Consider the following 16,323-nt stretch of genomic DNA (forward strand, 5'->3'; position numbering starts at 1 on the left):
CAAAAATCAATATTTACAGTACGCTTTTGTTTCCGGAAAAAACAGTACATGTTTAGCAGAACTTCAAAAATTCTAAAAGTATATTGCACAAGATATAATTCTTAACAAGCAATATCCAGATATGAATTTACATTAGTTAGTTTTTAAAATCAGGCCGGGTCAGCCAACACTGGCACTTAACATAATTTAAATGTTTTATTAGTTGTTAGAAATTTGGTACCCAAAGCTTTAATCACCGCTGAATATGAATAAAGTTGAATCACTAGTAGAATTAACAGAGAGATTTATCTAATTTCGTGCATTAGAAAAAATGAATCCGGGTAACACAAATTGAAAACAAACCTTCTGAACAAGTAATAAGAAGTACTGGGATTACTAAGAAGTCCTTTAATTTGGTGCTGGTGTTCTCTGTTTCAGCCTCTTCTTTGAAACTTAGCAATGATGAGAAAAATTGCAACATATAACTTGTTGTAGAAATCCTCCAGGAACTGAAAGTACATGACACGCCAGGATTTGTTGAAATGCAAAACAACAATCACCCCTACGAAGCCAACACAGAAACCAGGTCCTATTCCAGCGTAGAACCATAAACGATTAGAGTCCGCGCCACCTTTATCGTCTTGATCAAGATTTGGCTGATTCTGATGAGATGTTGATTTCTTGTCATGACAACTTCTCAAGAGTGGCCATCCACAAAGCCCATTGTTGCCAGCATAGATGGACTTGTCATCCAATGACTGGAGCTGATTTCCAGTAGGAATTGGACCTGATAATTTGTTAAATGATAAGTTCAAGTAGCTCAAATAGTTCAAAGAAGCCAAACCTTGAGGAACTGGACCGGAGATCTTGTTCAGAGACAAATCGAGGGACTGGAGTTGTTTCATATTGCCTATCGTCTTTGGGATGCTTCCGTTGAGATTATTGCTTGACAAATTTAAACTCTGCAACCCTTCTAGCTCTGTTAATTCCTCTGGAATACGTCCTATAAACTTGTTTTCTGAAAGATCCATGAACTTGAGCAATGATATTTGACTATCAGAATACTCCAGAGATCTCCCTTTCATATTGTGATCAACTCTCTCATTATAGCGAAATCCAAAAGAAGTGTCGTACCTTGATTTGATTCTCATGCAAGTAAAGTTTCTAAAACAATGAGGGATGCTTCCATCCAAGTTATTGCCAGCAAGATTTAAAACACACAAGAAACGGATTTGGCATAGTTGTAAGGGAATGTCACCAAAAAATTCATTTGAATTTAGCCTCAGAATTTGCAATGACTTTACCCTCCTACCAAGCCATGCAGGGATAGTATCCTTGAAATTATTTTCTCCCAAGTGAAGTGATCTCAAATTCGTCAAATTTTGAAGAGTCGAGGGGAGCTTCCCGCTTAGCCTGTTGTTTTGCAAATGCAAATAGCTAAGTTGAATCCCTAAAGCACCTAAAGAAAATGGGATATGACCTTCAAGATTATTATCTGACAGAGTAAGTGTTATTAATCTTGTAAGGTTCCCAAAACACGAAGGAATACTTTCTGATAACAGATTCTTGGATAGATCGATGGTGGACAAACGTTGAGCATCACAAAAAGCTTCTAGGCCACCAGCTAATTTATTACCGGAGAGATCAATGATTCCCAAAGACTCTGTTATATTTCTAAACCAAGCAGGGATCGTATCTGCAATGTTAGCATCGGACATGATCAACCTATCAAGCTGTAGCTGTGTTTTGAGCCACGGGGGGAAACGAGGCCCTACTGTTATAGATGACATCCCAATCATTCTGACTTGAAAAGGAGGAACCCATGTGTAGCTAACATTCAAAACCAACGTGTTCCCCGACATTTGCAAGTTCTTCAAATTGCTAAGCTTAGCAAAATAGAGCTCGGTGACCACACCAGTGAATAAGTTGTATGAGATGTCCAGCTCTTCCAAATTTGACAGTTCCCCAATACTAGATGGAATGCTCCCATTCAAGTCATTGTTTGAAATTGACAAGATTTTCAGATTCGTTATCTTACCAATTGAATATGGTATGGGACCATACAATGAACTATTGGCAAGATCAACAATTTCAAGATCCTTGTGCTTTTCCAGTCCAGCAGGGAAGTAGTCATTGTACACATTATTGCTTAAGTATAGCTCCTTCAAGGAATTTTGGTAGCAACTAGATGGATCTCTAATAAATGTTGGAAGTAACCCGGTGAAATTGTTATCAGACAAATCAAGAACGCGCAATGTACAGAAACTACTTGTTAGGGACTCAGGGAAAGGTCCTTGCAACATATTGCCAGTCAACTTAAAGACGGAAAGAGAAGTTAGATTTCTAAGGCAATGAAAATCTGAGCTTTTAAGTTGATTTCGGGTTAAATCCAAATAAACAAGGCTATTCAACCTGCATAACGAATTTAGCACTGGATCGCCAAAATGGTTCACCTGAAGATCAAGTGTTTCTAGATCCCTCAGTTGCTCAAAGAAATCAGTTGAACCTTTGAATGCATTTAAACCAAGATTGAGATTCACTAGGCTTGTAAGGTTGGAAAACCATGTAGGGATAGCGGATTCGACGAAGTTCATTTGGATATCAAGTGAAGTAAGAGAAGTGAAATTAACATACATACGAGATGGAAAACTAGTGAGTTGACAACTTACCAAGCTCAATGACAACAATGAAGGAAGCATGTTAATTGAATTAAAAAGATCTTCACTGTTTGGTATGGACAATCCAACAAAGTGTAAGGTTCTTACAGAAGTAAGCCTAGCAACCCAGGGAACACTATCCGCTTCAAAAACATTGCGCGCTGCGACAAAAAAGGTTTTGCAAATTCCTAAGTTTAAATGTTCTAACCTTGATAGGTTTCCAAGATGATGGGGGATTTTTCCACCAAAGCCAGCACATGAAAGATTGAGCACTCTCAAGTTTTTCAACGATCCAAGAAATGGTGGAATTTGAATTCTTGAAAAGTCATTGTAGCTCAAGTCGAGGTAACGTAAATGCTTTAATTTAAGCAAAGAAGGATTTAGCTCACCTCCCAAGACAGTTCCTTTGAACTTTTCCCAGTTCTTCCAGCTCTCCCTGCTCATTACTGTGTCTAAATCTTCATCATTAGGAAATTTGTTAGAAAGATCAAGATTCACGACATGGCCAGTTACGATGTTACAACCAACTCCATCCCATTTGCAACAGTTATCTCCAATCCACGACGACAAGCGATTTGATTGATCAACTAGGTTTTCCTTGAATTGGATAAGAGCTCTTCTCTCATTCTCAAAACAACTGACATTGGTACGACGAATTTGGGCGCAAACAATCTCAAGCCTGCTTGCAGCAAAAAGAAAAATAAATAGAGCACAAACAGATGTACGATAGTCCATAGCTGTTTCCTTTAGTCCTTCAATTTTAATTTCTGCAGGACATTGCTGCATTTAAGCAATTGCGCAAGTTGTACCAAAATAATATTTAAAATTGCGCAAGTGGTACAGGATAAAGATTCTCTGGTCAAGTCGTACTGCATTCACAAGTATAAACATAGGAATATGACTTTTAATCATTAGAGTTCACACATCTTTTTCATTCTCCTCTGAAGGTGATCTTAATTAATCTTGGAAATGGTAATAATAAGACATCCTTTTTTTTTAATGTTGGAGATTAATGCTTTAGTTATTAACAGTATCATATGTGAAAACCTCGACGACTAAGGTTGAAATTGTTGGTTATAACGATCTGGCCGGTCGTTTTGACTATTTTAGCCTCGTTCCCCTATTTATTGCCTTCTCTATGTTCAATTGTGGTTATGTGACTTGCCGGGTGGTTGGTTTGATTTCAGATGAGTTTCGGAATGAATTGGGGCACTTAGTCCCAAGGTTGAAAGCTTAAGTTGGAAGAGTTGACCGGAGTTTGACTTTTGTGTAGACGACTCATGAATGAAGTTTTGATGGTTCCGATAACTTCGTATGGTGATTTTGGAATTAGGCGTATGTCCGCATGTTGATTTGGAGGTTCGTAGGTTAATTTGGTATTTTTTGGTGAAAATTGAAAAGTTGAAGTTATGGAAGGTTGATAGGTTTGATCGAGGGTTGACTTTATTGATATCGGGTTCGGATTGTAATTCCTGGAGTTGGTATAGGTCTATTGTGTCATTTGAGACATGCATGAAAATTTTTAACTCATTCACACTAGGTTTGATATGATTTGGCATTAGTTTTGAAAGTTGAATGTTCATTAGTTTCATTAGCCTTGAATTGGGATGTGATTCGTAGATTAGATGTTGTTTGACGTTATTTAAGGCCTTGAGTAGGTTTATGTTGTGTTTTGGGACTTGATGATATATTCGGGCAGGTTTCTTGGGGGGTCGGGTGTGTATCGGGTTGAGTTCGGACATATTAGAGACTAGGAGGATTTTTTATGCCTGCTGAGTTCTGGTGCAATCGCACCTGCGATAGTATGGCTGCAGATGCGGCACCGCAGAAGCAGCTCTTGGCCGCAGAAGCGAGTTTTGGCTTGGGAAGTTGGGTCCGCAGGTGCGGACAATTGTGCGCAGGTGCACAACCGCATAAGCGAATTTTGGTCTGTTGGCTTGGGACCACAGGTGCGCTCATTTTCCGCAGAAGCGGAAATGTAAAAGCGCATATGGGTTCGCAGAAGCGGAAGTTCTGGGCTTAAGTGGAAGTCGCATCTGTGATGAATTTTCCACAGATGTGACAGTGAGCCCGCAGATGCGAAATGCCTGCACTAAAATAGAGAAGATCGAGGGTTTTATTTTATTTTTCACTTTTTGAGTTAGAGAGCTCGATTTTGGAGGGAATCTTCAAGGTTTGGATCGGGGTAAGTATTTTTTACTCGGATTTGTTCATTATTCATGATTTCATCTTTGTTTTACCATTTAATTATTGATTAAAGTTGGAGAAATTGGAGATTTTTGTGAAAACTTTTCGAAAATATAAATTGATGATTTGAAGGTCAATTTGAGGTCGGAATTGGATAATTTTAGTATGGTTGGGGCTCATATCGGAATGGGTGTTCGAAATTTATGAGTTTGGTCGGGTTCCGCGGTGCAAGCTCGGGTTTGAGTTTTTGATTTTCATTAAAGATTGAAACTTTATTATCCGAAATTGCTTCCTATGGCTTGTATTTATGTTATTAAGTTATTTTGGCTAGATTCGAACCATCCGGAGTTGGATTCATGCGGGAAAGGCTTATTAGGGGATTGATTTAGCTTGTTTGAGGTAAGTATCTTGCCCAACTTTATAGGGGGGCACCCCTTAGGACTCAGGTTGATTTGTATTATTTGAATTATGTGAAAGACGTGTACACGAGGTGACGAGTGTATACATGGGCTTATATGTGGTACCGGTTTAGACTCTTAGGCTCTTTCATGCATTTGATTAGAAATAGTAATATCATGTTATATCTTCCATTGTTAAATTGATCTTACATGTTTTACTTGATGTTGTTATCACATGCTCTATTTTTTATTGTCAAGCATGCTCTTATATGCCTTAATTGCCATTGTTATCTCTCGTATTGTCATGTTACCTCTTTTATTGTCGAGTTATTCTTATTTGGAATCGTTATTGCATGATGTCTTTTCCTGTTGAGTCATTCTGATCATGCATTTAGATGTGGATACTATTTCATGCCATCTCTTTCATTGCTAAGCTTATGTTGTACATTTAAATTGAAAATTGTCATTTTGTGAAAATACCATCATTTGAGTTGTTGAAGTCATGAAAGCTATTAACACATTGAGGTTGAAGTTGTTAGTTATTGAGAGATCTTCCTTTGTTGAGTATTTCTCATTCATTTTATTAATTTGAGATTTTTGTACATATTGTAGTTGAGTCGTGGGTTATATGTTGTGGTAATATTGGTATATGATTTTGACAAGTTGTGACATATGGGCACGTGTGGTATGAGATATTATTCTGTTTGTAATATTGATGCACATGCGGTATAAGGATGGGGGTTGATGTGCATGCGGAGACATAAGGTGGGATTTATGTGTGTATTGCTAATAAAGAAATTACTTGAAGCCACGCAACGACATAAGGAGGCTAAAGCACGTGTAGCTATTTCGGAAATATATTTTCAAAAATCTAAATGTAAGGCTCACGCGACGATATAAGAAAAGATTATGATTCTGAATTGTGAAATGAGGTTATGAGGTGTGGTACCTTGGTTGTTATTATTGTTCTACATTCTATGTTTAAAAGGCTTGTTGGTTGAATAGTTCTTATTATTTTCTTCATTGTCATACTTGTATTTGTCCGTATTTAATTACGTTTTATTCTCATCATGTGTTCACTTCTTGTTGCTTTTACCACCTTAAGTTCCATTATTAGCTTACATTATTGTATTGCTTTATTGTCATTGTTTCCTCGCTTCCCTTTAGTAGGCTATACTATACTTTATTCAGTTTTTCTTATCCTAGTAGATGTCTTGAGCTGGCCTCGTCACTACTTTACCGAGGTTCCGCTTGATATTTATTGGGTACCGTTGTGGTGTACTCATGCTACGCTTCTGCACATTTTTGTGCAGACCCAGGTACATGTGCTCGTGTCGGACGCCAGTGAACGTACAGTTATTTCTGGAGACTTCAAGGTATACCTACTCGACGTTCGCAGGCCTCGGAGTCACCTTCTGTTGTTTCCTCTACTTTTGTTTATCTTATTATCAGACTGTGTTGTATTATAGATCTTAGTATATCCTGTAGAGCTTATAACTCAGTTCTACCGGTTTTGGGGATCTGGTTAGTGATGTTCCACTTTGGAGATATTATGAGCTTTATCGGTTTATTTTATTATCTTAATTCGTTATTTCTGTTAAGCTATTCATGAATGTTAGGCTTACCTAGATGCCATCACGACTAACTTAAGTGAGATTCTGAGGTTGTGACATTGGTTGAATTAAGTAGTTTGTAATGAGACGGGTTCCTGAAATTCGAACATCTAAGTGCACTGCAGTAGATGCTACATTTCTCAAAACTGTTTAGATAACTTAGTAGTAGGCATGCAATGGTATCACTCCAATGGATATGATAGAATTATGCTTGAATGTGACTCCAAACTGGTTATCAATATGTTGAACAATACTTTGAAACCACTCTGGCATTTCAACAGTATCATCAAAGAGGCACAACAACTCATACAAACTCACAATATTGTTATTAGGCATTGCTACATAGAATCTAATAATGTGGCAAACATACTCGCAAAATGGAGCCACAAGATACATGAAACTATGATCTTCAATGACATTAATCTCCCTAAGCAGGCTTTCGGATATTATAAACTTGATAGGATACAATTGCCTAATCTAAGACATAAAGTTGTCAAGAACCATTTTGTTGCGAGATGATAGTCTGCCTTTTGTTGTAAGGTAGCTAATTGTATTTGTATGCTTTTAAAGTGCTTTTATGTCCCTGATGAGGAGAAAAGAGTTTTATTTTCTTTTTGGACATATAAGCACATATAACAGATCTATAAACATATGGCTCCATTGTTGGATCTGCTATATGTATTAGATATATCTTATTTGTAGATTTTCAATTATGTAATTTATCGGGAGGTTTTGGTTTTATGTCCCCCTCCTATCGTGTCTTTTCTTGGTTTTATAATAAATAAGGTAGGGGTCAACACCAAACCCCTATCACCACGGGAGGTGAAAGCTCGGGTCGTTGGAATTACAAAAAAAAAAATCATTTTCTATAATAACAAATTTCCTGAATTAAGTAGTCAAGTCTTGTTTAATGAGATCTAGACCTATATATTTTCGGGGTTTAAGAAAAAAATGTCTATTTTGTTTCGGTCTTGGAAATTCGAGTGGGATATTTTACCCATATTTTACAATCGATGAAGGGCACTTTTATTTTTTGTCTTCTTTTAATTTCTTTAGATGTTTTTCAGATAATGACGAAGATTATTTGATTGCGAAAACGTTTATTATGTTCAGCCAAGATTGCACATTTTGCAAAACAAATAAAGGAAAATGCAGCACCCTTCTTTAGAAATTTTGTCGGATTAGATGTTTAACCCAAAAATAATTTCAGGATAAATAATTAAATTTATATTTAATGAGATCACTAACACAGTTCGAATCACAACTTAGTTGAATGGATCGTAGAGTTAGCTAAATAAGCAGTAAATAAAGCAATGAAAGTAAGCAAAAGAAAGAATAATCTTATTGAGCTTCTTTATGAGCCACAATACTAGTAAAGTAAAGAGAAATTGCTCAGCAAAAAAACAATAGCCTTTAGTAAAGAGTGAATTCGATAGTATCTGAATGAATTACAAGTAAGGGGAGGGTTATTTATAGCCTAAGTCTAACGTTCACATGTCCATCCCCCTTTCCCACGTCGCGCTGAGTAGTTGGAAATTACCGAGATACTCGCCGGTTGAGGGAGGCGTATCTAGCATATTGGATATGAGTGTATCCCTAATATTTCGGGGATGATTAAGAACCAAGTAGATCCCGAGCTATAACTTCAACGATGGTTGGAACCATCTTTGGGGCGCTTCACCGGGACATGGCTCTCGTTTCCCCGCAGAAAACGTTATCGGATCAGAGACACTTCTTGCGAGAACAGAGTTTATCATTTATCCCCGAGACAAAACCTATTCCAAGCAATATTCTATCGTCATGCGATCTATCCACGTGCCAAATTTTACCAATATATTTGATGTATGAATGTTAAGCTTCTACTACACAATCAAAGTCTTGCACTACAAATAAAATCAAATGCAGCACCCCTTTTTAGAAAATTTTGTTGGATTAGATGCATGAATATTGAGCTGCACTAAACAAACAAAGTCTTCCACTACAAATAAAGTATTCACTTTGAATAGCAGTTAATTATTAAGAAAAAATTGCAGTTCTTTGCAATGATCATGTAAAATTTATTTACACAAGTTAAATAAAACTAATAATATAAACATTAATGATGCTGATCGTACATATAACTTATATCCTCAAAACTAAAGAGATGCAAGTAATTCTAATAAATTGCAAAGGCAACTTTTGAAGAATTTGAAACTGGTTACAGAGTAATAGTTGCAACTATACCTGTTCTTTTTCTTCAATTTTCCCCTCCTCTACTATTCAAGAGGCTAACCTGGCCCCACAAAAAAGAGGGAAAAATGAAGAAGACATTTTTAGAACTTTTTTTCTTTCTTTTGTATTAAGGCTCATTTTCAAAGTTAATTAACTTTTGGAAAGTGGTAAAGTAGTTGGTACAGGGTTCTGGCTCTTTCCATTTGTCCGTTCTTTCCATTTTGTCACGTTCTCACTCAGGGCGGCTTTTGGGTAAAGTCCCTCAACCCCAAGCTTTAGGCCCCTACTTTTTACCCTATAATTTTTTTAATTAAATATTTTTACTCATATTACATATCTGGGTAAAAACTAGAAAGGAAAGATATATTTGTTTTTTAAAAATGGGCCACTAACATGTAAATGCAAAACTTATATAAGGAATCAAGTGATTATTTTTTTTTTAAAGTCTTTTTCTCATTAAATATTATGTAAATCATTCCACTTACTTGTTTGGTTTTCATAATATTCAATTTTATTTATAATCTTTTTCGTTTCTTACCAAACGTTACTACTATTATTATTTTTCTTTATGCCTTCAAAAGATTCTATTGTTTTCTTCTATCAAGCTAAAGCCTACAAGAAGTATATTGAAAGCAGGCAAATATTTATTTTCACATCAAGTTAATGAATCAAGTTCTTCTATTCCAACTTTTTAATATTAGTTTTCATCTAATTGTTTGTTTTTCTTGATATTTTCAATACGTACGCATATATTATACTTCTAGTATTTATTAAAATTTAAATATGTCAAATAGAAAGTATGAATGTGGTTATTCAAAAATTAAGAAAAATAAAAAAGAAAAGTTAAATCTTTGATACAATCCCAAAAAGAAGAGATGATTGTACTCTAATCGATATGCTCAATTAGATAAAAAGACTTGATTCTTTTTCAAATGCTCATATTGTTTATTGAATAATGATAACAATTGCCTTTGGCCGCCGTCTATCACTAACTAGAATTTTGAAAGAAGTTTTTTAAAATTTAAATTGATAAAATCTTGCTTAAGATCAACCGTGGCACAAGCAAGATTGAATGGATTACCTATATTATCAATTGAAAAAGAATTATTTGAATAAATTAATTATAAAAAAAATAGATTTCAAATAATATATATATATATATATATATATATATATATATATATATATATATAGAGAGAGAGAGAGAGAGAGAGAGAGAGAGTCTTTTTTTAAAGAAAAATGTTAAAGGCCTCTTGTGGAAATTTGGCTTTAGGCCCCAATAGTGTTTAGTCGCCCTGCACTCACTCAAATGGTTGAAAAATAAAAACTAGTGTCTTTAACCATATTTCATAAGAAAATATATATCAATCTCCCAAAATTTTAAAGCAAAAATTAGGTTACATGGCATCAAAGCTAATTGGGGAAAAAGCTGAACAGCAATTGAAATATGAACTACTATTGATTAATGGGAGTTGTATATAATTTTTTTCTGATGAAGTGATCTACAAAGATTTGTTTTTCAATCGTATACAACATATATACATGGCTTATTTTCATATCCAAATAGTTTAGAAAGTTTTATCTAGCTTAAAACTATTTCTAAGAAAGTTTCTTCAGCTAAATTGATCTTTTGACATTTATGACAAAGTGATAGCAACACTTTCAATTTTGTTTATAGTTCTACTATATTATTTCATGATTTACAACAGTTCTTGACTTGTAACAATTGAAACCCTCGTCTTGAGTATTCACACCCTAATGTATGTTTGAGCCTTTGTATAAATTGTTTTTTACCATTTGGGACTTGTTGAAGTGGTTTGGATGAAGATTCGAGGGTTTTAGGTGAGTTTTGGAACATTCAGACCATTTTACAAAGTTGCAGATTTTGTTGGTGCTGGTGCACCGAGATCGCACTAATCAATCTACGATCGCAAAGAGAAAAGTCCCAGACAAATTTTGCGATCACGAAAGGATGTGCCGCAATCACAAGAATGTTGACCCAATTAACTCCTAGTGTTTGCGATGCCTTGTCCGCGAAATCGGAGGTCTAGCTAGTCCAAACGTCTTTGCGATCGCGAGACCCAATTAACTCCTAGTCTTTGCGATGCCTTGTTGTATTTTACCTTTAATGAGAAACTTTTATAATCACGGAAATGTCATGACCCCATAAAGCTTTTATCCCTTAAACTTTTAAGACTACAAGTTTCAAAAGTCTTCCTTTTTTTTTCTTAAACTTCGTGCCGAGTCAAACTACCTCATCTAAATTGAAACAGACAGAGTATGATAGTTGCTAAATTGCATCTTCTTTATGTTCATGCTAGGATTTCGCCGAATTTCTTGAGTAAGACAAATTCAATCTCGTGCGGGGTTAAGTCATTTACCTTTACTGACGTAATATAAGTTGTTATATGCTCCTATGGATCCAAAGTCCCATCATGCTTCGAAATATCTGGCATCTTGAATCTTTTCGGGATCAACTACGGGCCCGCACTTGGTTTAAACAACAGTTGCGTATATTTCTTTGAGTCCGGTCCCTTCAACACTGGTGGTGCTCCCGGGATCTGATCCATCCAAGCATGAAATTCTTTAGCATTTTGGTCCATTCGTTCATTCATTTTCCTCATGAATCTCATGAACACAGTTTTGAAAGGGTCGCTAGCTTTTTTGTCGTTCTGGATCCGCTACCGGTACCACCTGCTTCATTCTCATTAAATATGAATCCCTCCATCGAAGCAACGTTATCGGTTCATTACACTGTTTGATTTCTAGGCCCACTGAGAGGAATTCGAACCCCTCAATTGGGATTATTGGAAGCAACCGATAACGCTTGCTTCAATTCTGTCATCACCTGGTCTTGTCTTGAGAGGTGATCCATAATTGCCCTTTGTTGCTCTCTCAAAATTTTGACCACTTCAGCAACATGTTCGTCATCCGCGTCATCAGGACTTGGACTTCTCATATGATTAGGAATTTGATATTCGCGAACTGGAGTTGTTTCATCTCCTTCATTGCAAGTTTTGCTAGTTGAAACTTCCCCCGGAACACATCCTCTCGCTCGTTGTGTGTCCCAACATTGTAAGCATTGTTTACACCGTTAGCTTCCATATCTGAATTTTCTTTTGCTAAGAAAGGAATCAAAATTTTTAGTAACAGATGAATGGATCAAAGTAATTACATAATTTTCTATGCCCTACGGGGGGCGCCAAACCGTTTACCCATAAAACGGTACAGTTGAATTTATAATGTAGTTTATTCATACATGAATTAATTTGATCCAAAAATATAAAATTAATAAGAATGAAGTCAAGAACATAAAAATAACTTAAAGATATACAAGCATGGTTTTGTGATGAGCTGATACGAAAGCAATAATATGAACAATGTTAAGAACAAGAATAAGCGAGAAATTTTATAGTATGAGAGTAAAGTATAGCCTTTTAATACAGATGCTTCTTTTGTGTCCTATAATGGATACTAATTCTCCTATTTATAGCTCTATTGAGAGAGAGAGAGAGAGAGAGAGAGAGAGAGAGAAGATCCCCAATTCAAGCTCCTCTTGAATGAGAATAAAACCGCCATTGAAGGCTGCATAACGGTTGATTATAAACACAGAGAATTTTTTATAACGACTGCTCATTGAATGATGTCTTTCTGTCAGGACCCCAATTTTTCTCCGTTGAATGTCGTGATAATACCTAGTCTCTACGACTAGGTAAGCCTAACATTTAATAATAACTTAACAGAAATAATTAACAAAAGCAAGTATGATAAACTGATATAGTCTTCTGAAATAGAATCTCAACAACACACACTCCCCAAAATCGGTGGAACAAAGTTATAAGCTCTATAGAGTAAGCTAAAATGTCTACTACATCAATGTCTGAATGAAAATACAACAAGAAGTAAAGATAAAGGAAGGTGACTCCGAGGCCTGCGGACGGCGAGCTGGCATACCTTGAAGTTTCCGTAAAGCAACTAACAGTCGATCACTAACGCATGGCACGAGCAGACGTACCTGGATCTGTACAAAACGATATGCAGAAGCATAGTATGAGTACACCACAACGGTACCCAGTAAGTATCAGGCCTAACCTCGGTAGAGTAGTGACGAGACCGGGTCAAGACACCTACAAGGATATAAATAAACAGTATGAAAAAATAAGAATGATAAATATTGGAAGGCGAAAAAATAACTGATACGAAACAAGTTAATAATATGAACTAATATCGGAATCGCAAGCATGGAAATAACATAAAGAATAAATTAAAGAGAACCACAATGATCATATACGGACAATAACTGATAGAACAAGGAAGAATAAAATAACAAGAAGTGTTCCCACCAAAACTCTTTGAACCATGAGCTAAACAACAAGAATCACAACGAGGTACCGCCTCGTGTACAATAAGAATAACAACCGAGGTACCGCCTTGTGTATATTTCAAGAATCACAACCGAGGTACCGCCTCATATTCACAATTCAAAATCTCAATCACAATCCTTTCTTATACCTCTGCGTGAGCCTTACATTTAAATAGTTTTGAAAATATTTTTTTCCGAAATAGCTACACGCACTTTAGCCCACCTTATAACGCCGCGTGGCTTTACGTAATTCCCTTACAAGCAACACACACATAAGTCTTACCTTATGCCGCCACATGCCTATAAACTTCTATCTTTATACCCACTACAAGAAAAGCACAAATTACCTAGAGATTTTACCTGGGAATTTCTTTTCGCAGAAGTTTCTTACAAATTTTCATGCGGAAATGTGAAATTTCTCAATTCTAGAATATTATACCTGCGAAAATTAGCCAAATTATTACTTGAGGAATTACTTGCAAAAATCATCCGCGAGTACCGTTTTCATAAGTAAATTCGCAAGTAAATGAACAAAAACTATTTTTTTGTTAATTCGCAGGAAATTCCCCAAGTAATATTACTTGCGGATTTAGCTAGAGATTTTTACCTGGAGATTTAATTGGAGATTTTTTAATTGAAAAATTAGCTAGGAATCTTGATTCTATGAATTTCTCTGGAAATTTATTTCTTGGGGATTTGCCTGAGGATTTCTCGTAAACAGGGAATTCCTTCGGCAAATTACTAAGTATTATGGATTTAGCTGTGTTTTTGTTTTTGGTTGAGAATTTATATATTTGGGGATGTACCTGGAGATTTGGTTGCTATAATTTTAGCTAAAGATTTTTCTTGAGGATTTATCAGGGGATTGTTGCTATGTGAACTTTTTTCAAGTCAAACAAACTATTATATAATAATTTTCACTCTCATAAGGTCTTGAAAAGAAAATGTTTTAAAGCAACAATTTCAACAGAATTATTTTATAAATAATCGTGTTTAATTACTTTATTTATTGATGGGAAAACTCATGCATATTTATTAATTTCTTCATAATAATGTAATTATAATTTAATCTCATATAAAAGTCAATGATATGGTATTTTTCATATTGTATATTACAAATCATTAAGAATGATGTGATCGGTTACTAATCCACTAATAAATTAATTGTCATAAATATGATTAATTAATGATAACAAAAGAATTAAATATCATAAAATATCATGAGAGAAGTCAGAGAACATACTAAATTGTGTATCATTGAATAATTTAAGTATAATTATTAAGTAGAAAAAAATTAGCTAAATTTATCATTGATGTTAGGTTTAACTATCTCCAATAACAAATTTATTGTCATAGATCTATTAATTAATTTTAGCTAATGAATTAAATATGGAAAACTTAAATTAGACCAAAACAATTAAAATGGTTAATCTTCCATACCCTACTTGCTTTGTTTAAGTTTGATTAATGTTGAGCTAATACCATTAGTAATTATTTTACATTGTGTATCATTGAATAATTTAAGTATAATTTTTAGGTAGAAAAAATATTCAATTATATTTATCATTAACATTAAATTTAATTATATCCTTAAATATATAAATTAATCAAAAAAATTAAATTTTTAACTGCGTATCCTGCTTATATATATTTCACTTTTATATGCGTATAAAAATGATACCCTGAAAGTGATGATGCGGCTCCCGGCGAAGACTAGGTCACTTAGGCCCTTTCAAATATTTTTGTTTTTTACTTTTCGTATTACCCTTTTGTTGAGGCCGTTTGGCCTTTATAATTTAGCTATCGAATGTTACTTGAATGATTTTCTTGTAAATTTATAAGTTAGACTTAAGTATTGAGTGATCTTCTAATTCTATTTTCAAATATCCTCTCGACTGACTTCTAATATTATTAAAGTAACTAAATTTTGTGTTATTTATTAGAATTGGCGAATTGTTTTTTTACCAGTTATTTAATTATGTATAGTATGTTTAATTCTTGAAAAAATATTATTACTGGATTTTTGAATCCACACTTACCATATCTTTCTCAAAAAAATATAGAGAAAATAAATAGTTTTACAACTTTATTTTGTAGATGGGAAAATTGGGAGAGAAATGGCTCATCTCCTGTACCACATCGGATGAATTCTATAGCCTTTCGGCCTACAGCTTGCCGATGAGTTTTGCACAGCGTGTCAATTAATGCAGGGAACCTAATGTGGGGGTATTGGGGAAAGTTGCGGGGGTGGTAAGTGTATATAAGATATTGTGTATATAAAATAATTATGATTAGAAAGTGTACTGTAATTACTAAAAAAAATATGTAGAAATTTAATTTAAATAAGGCCAAAAAATCAATGTTAGAGAGATGTTTGGCGTAATAACTATTCGGACTAGTCTAGTCAGCGGAAGAATTAAGTATGGAGAAATTAAGTTAGTAAAAAATAATTATTGTATTTTTTGAATATTTGCCAAAAGAGATTTTCTTTGGGAATTACTTGCGGATTTTCATATGAAAATACCCAGGAAAATTTTCATTTTTCATGATTTGTTTTACATTTTTTAAGATAAAATTCGCAGGTAATTTACATGCAGATCATAATCCCCAGGTAACTTACTTGGGGATTTTAAAATCCGCAAGTAATAACTACTTACGGAGGTTTTTTCATCGGAGTTTTTTTGGCTGGCAAATCCGCAGGAAACCAAATTATCTGCGAATTTCCCTCTAAAATCACCAGGAAAATCCCCATGTAAATAGTACTTTTCTTGTAGTGACCGTTGCATGCGCATCAATTTCACATTACAATAATAACTCGCACCGCAAGTGCCCATATGTCACAACTTACCAATAATCAACAATATCAATATTTTTACAATAGTAGTCCGCGACTCAACCACAATGTGTACAAGAAT

General features: G+C 34.8%; 1 protein-coding gene across 1 annotated transcript; it reads right to left on the reverse strand.

Moving 5' to 3' along the window:
* Positions 1 to 413: 413 nt before the first annotated feature.
* Positions 414 to 3,422, reverse strand: LOC104115496 (receptor-like protein EIX2). The gene has a single exon (XM_009626177.2). It carries the CDS (start codon positions 3,420 to 3,422, stop codon positions 414 to 416), a length of 3,009 nt encoding a protein of 1,002 aa, XP_009624472.1.
* Positions 3,423 to 16,323: the final 12,901 nt, after the last annotated feature.

This window comes from Nicotiana tomentosiformis, chromosome 10 (assembly GCF_000390325.3).
Source record: "Nicotiana tomentosiformis chromosome 10, ASM39032v3, whole genome shotgun sequence".
NCBI classification, from domain to species: Eukaryota; Viridiplantae; Streptophyta; class Magnoliopsida; order Solanales; family Solanaceae; genus Nicotiana; species Nicotiana tomentosiformis.

What these genes read in the sequence shown, in the direction of transcription:
- LOC104115496 (XM_009626177.2), bottom strand. Translation starts at nt 3,422, where the DNA reads ATGCAGCAATGTCCTGCAGAAATTAAAATTGAAGGACTAAAGGAAACA.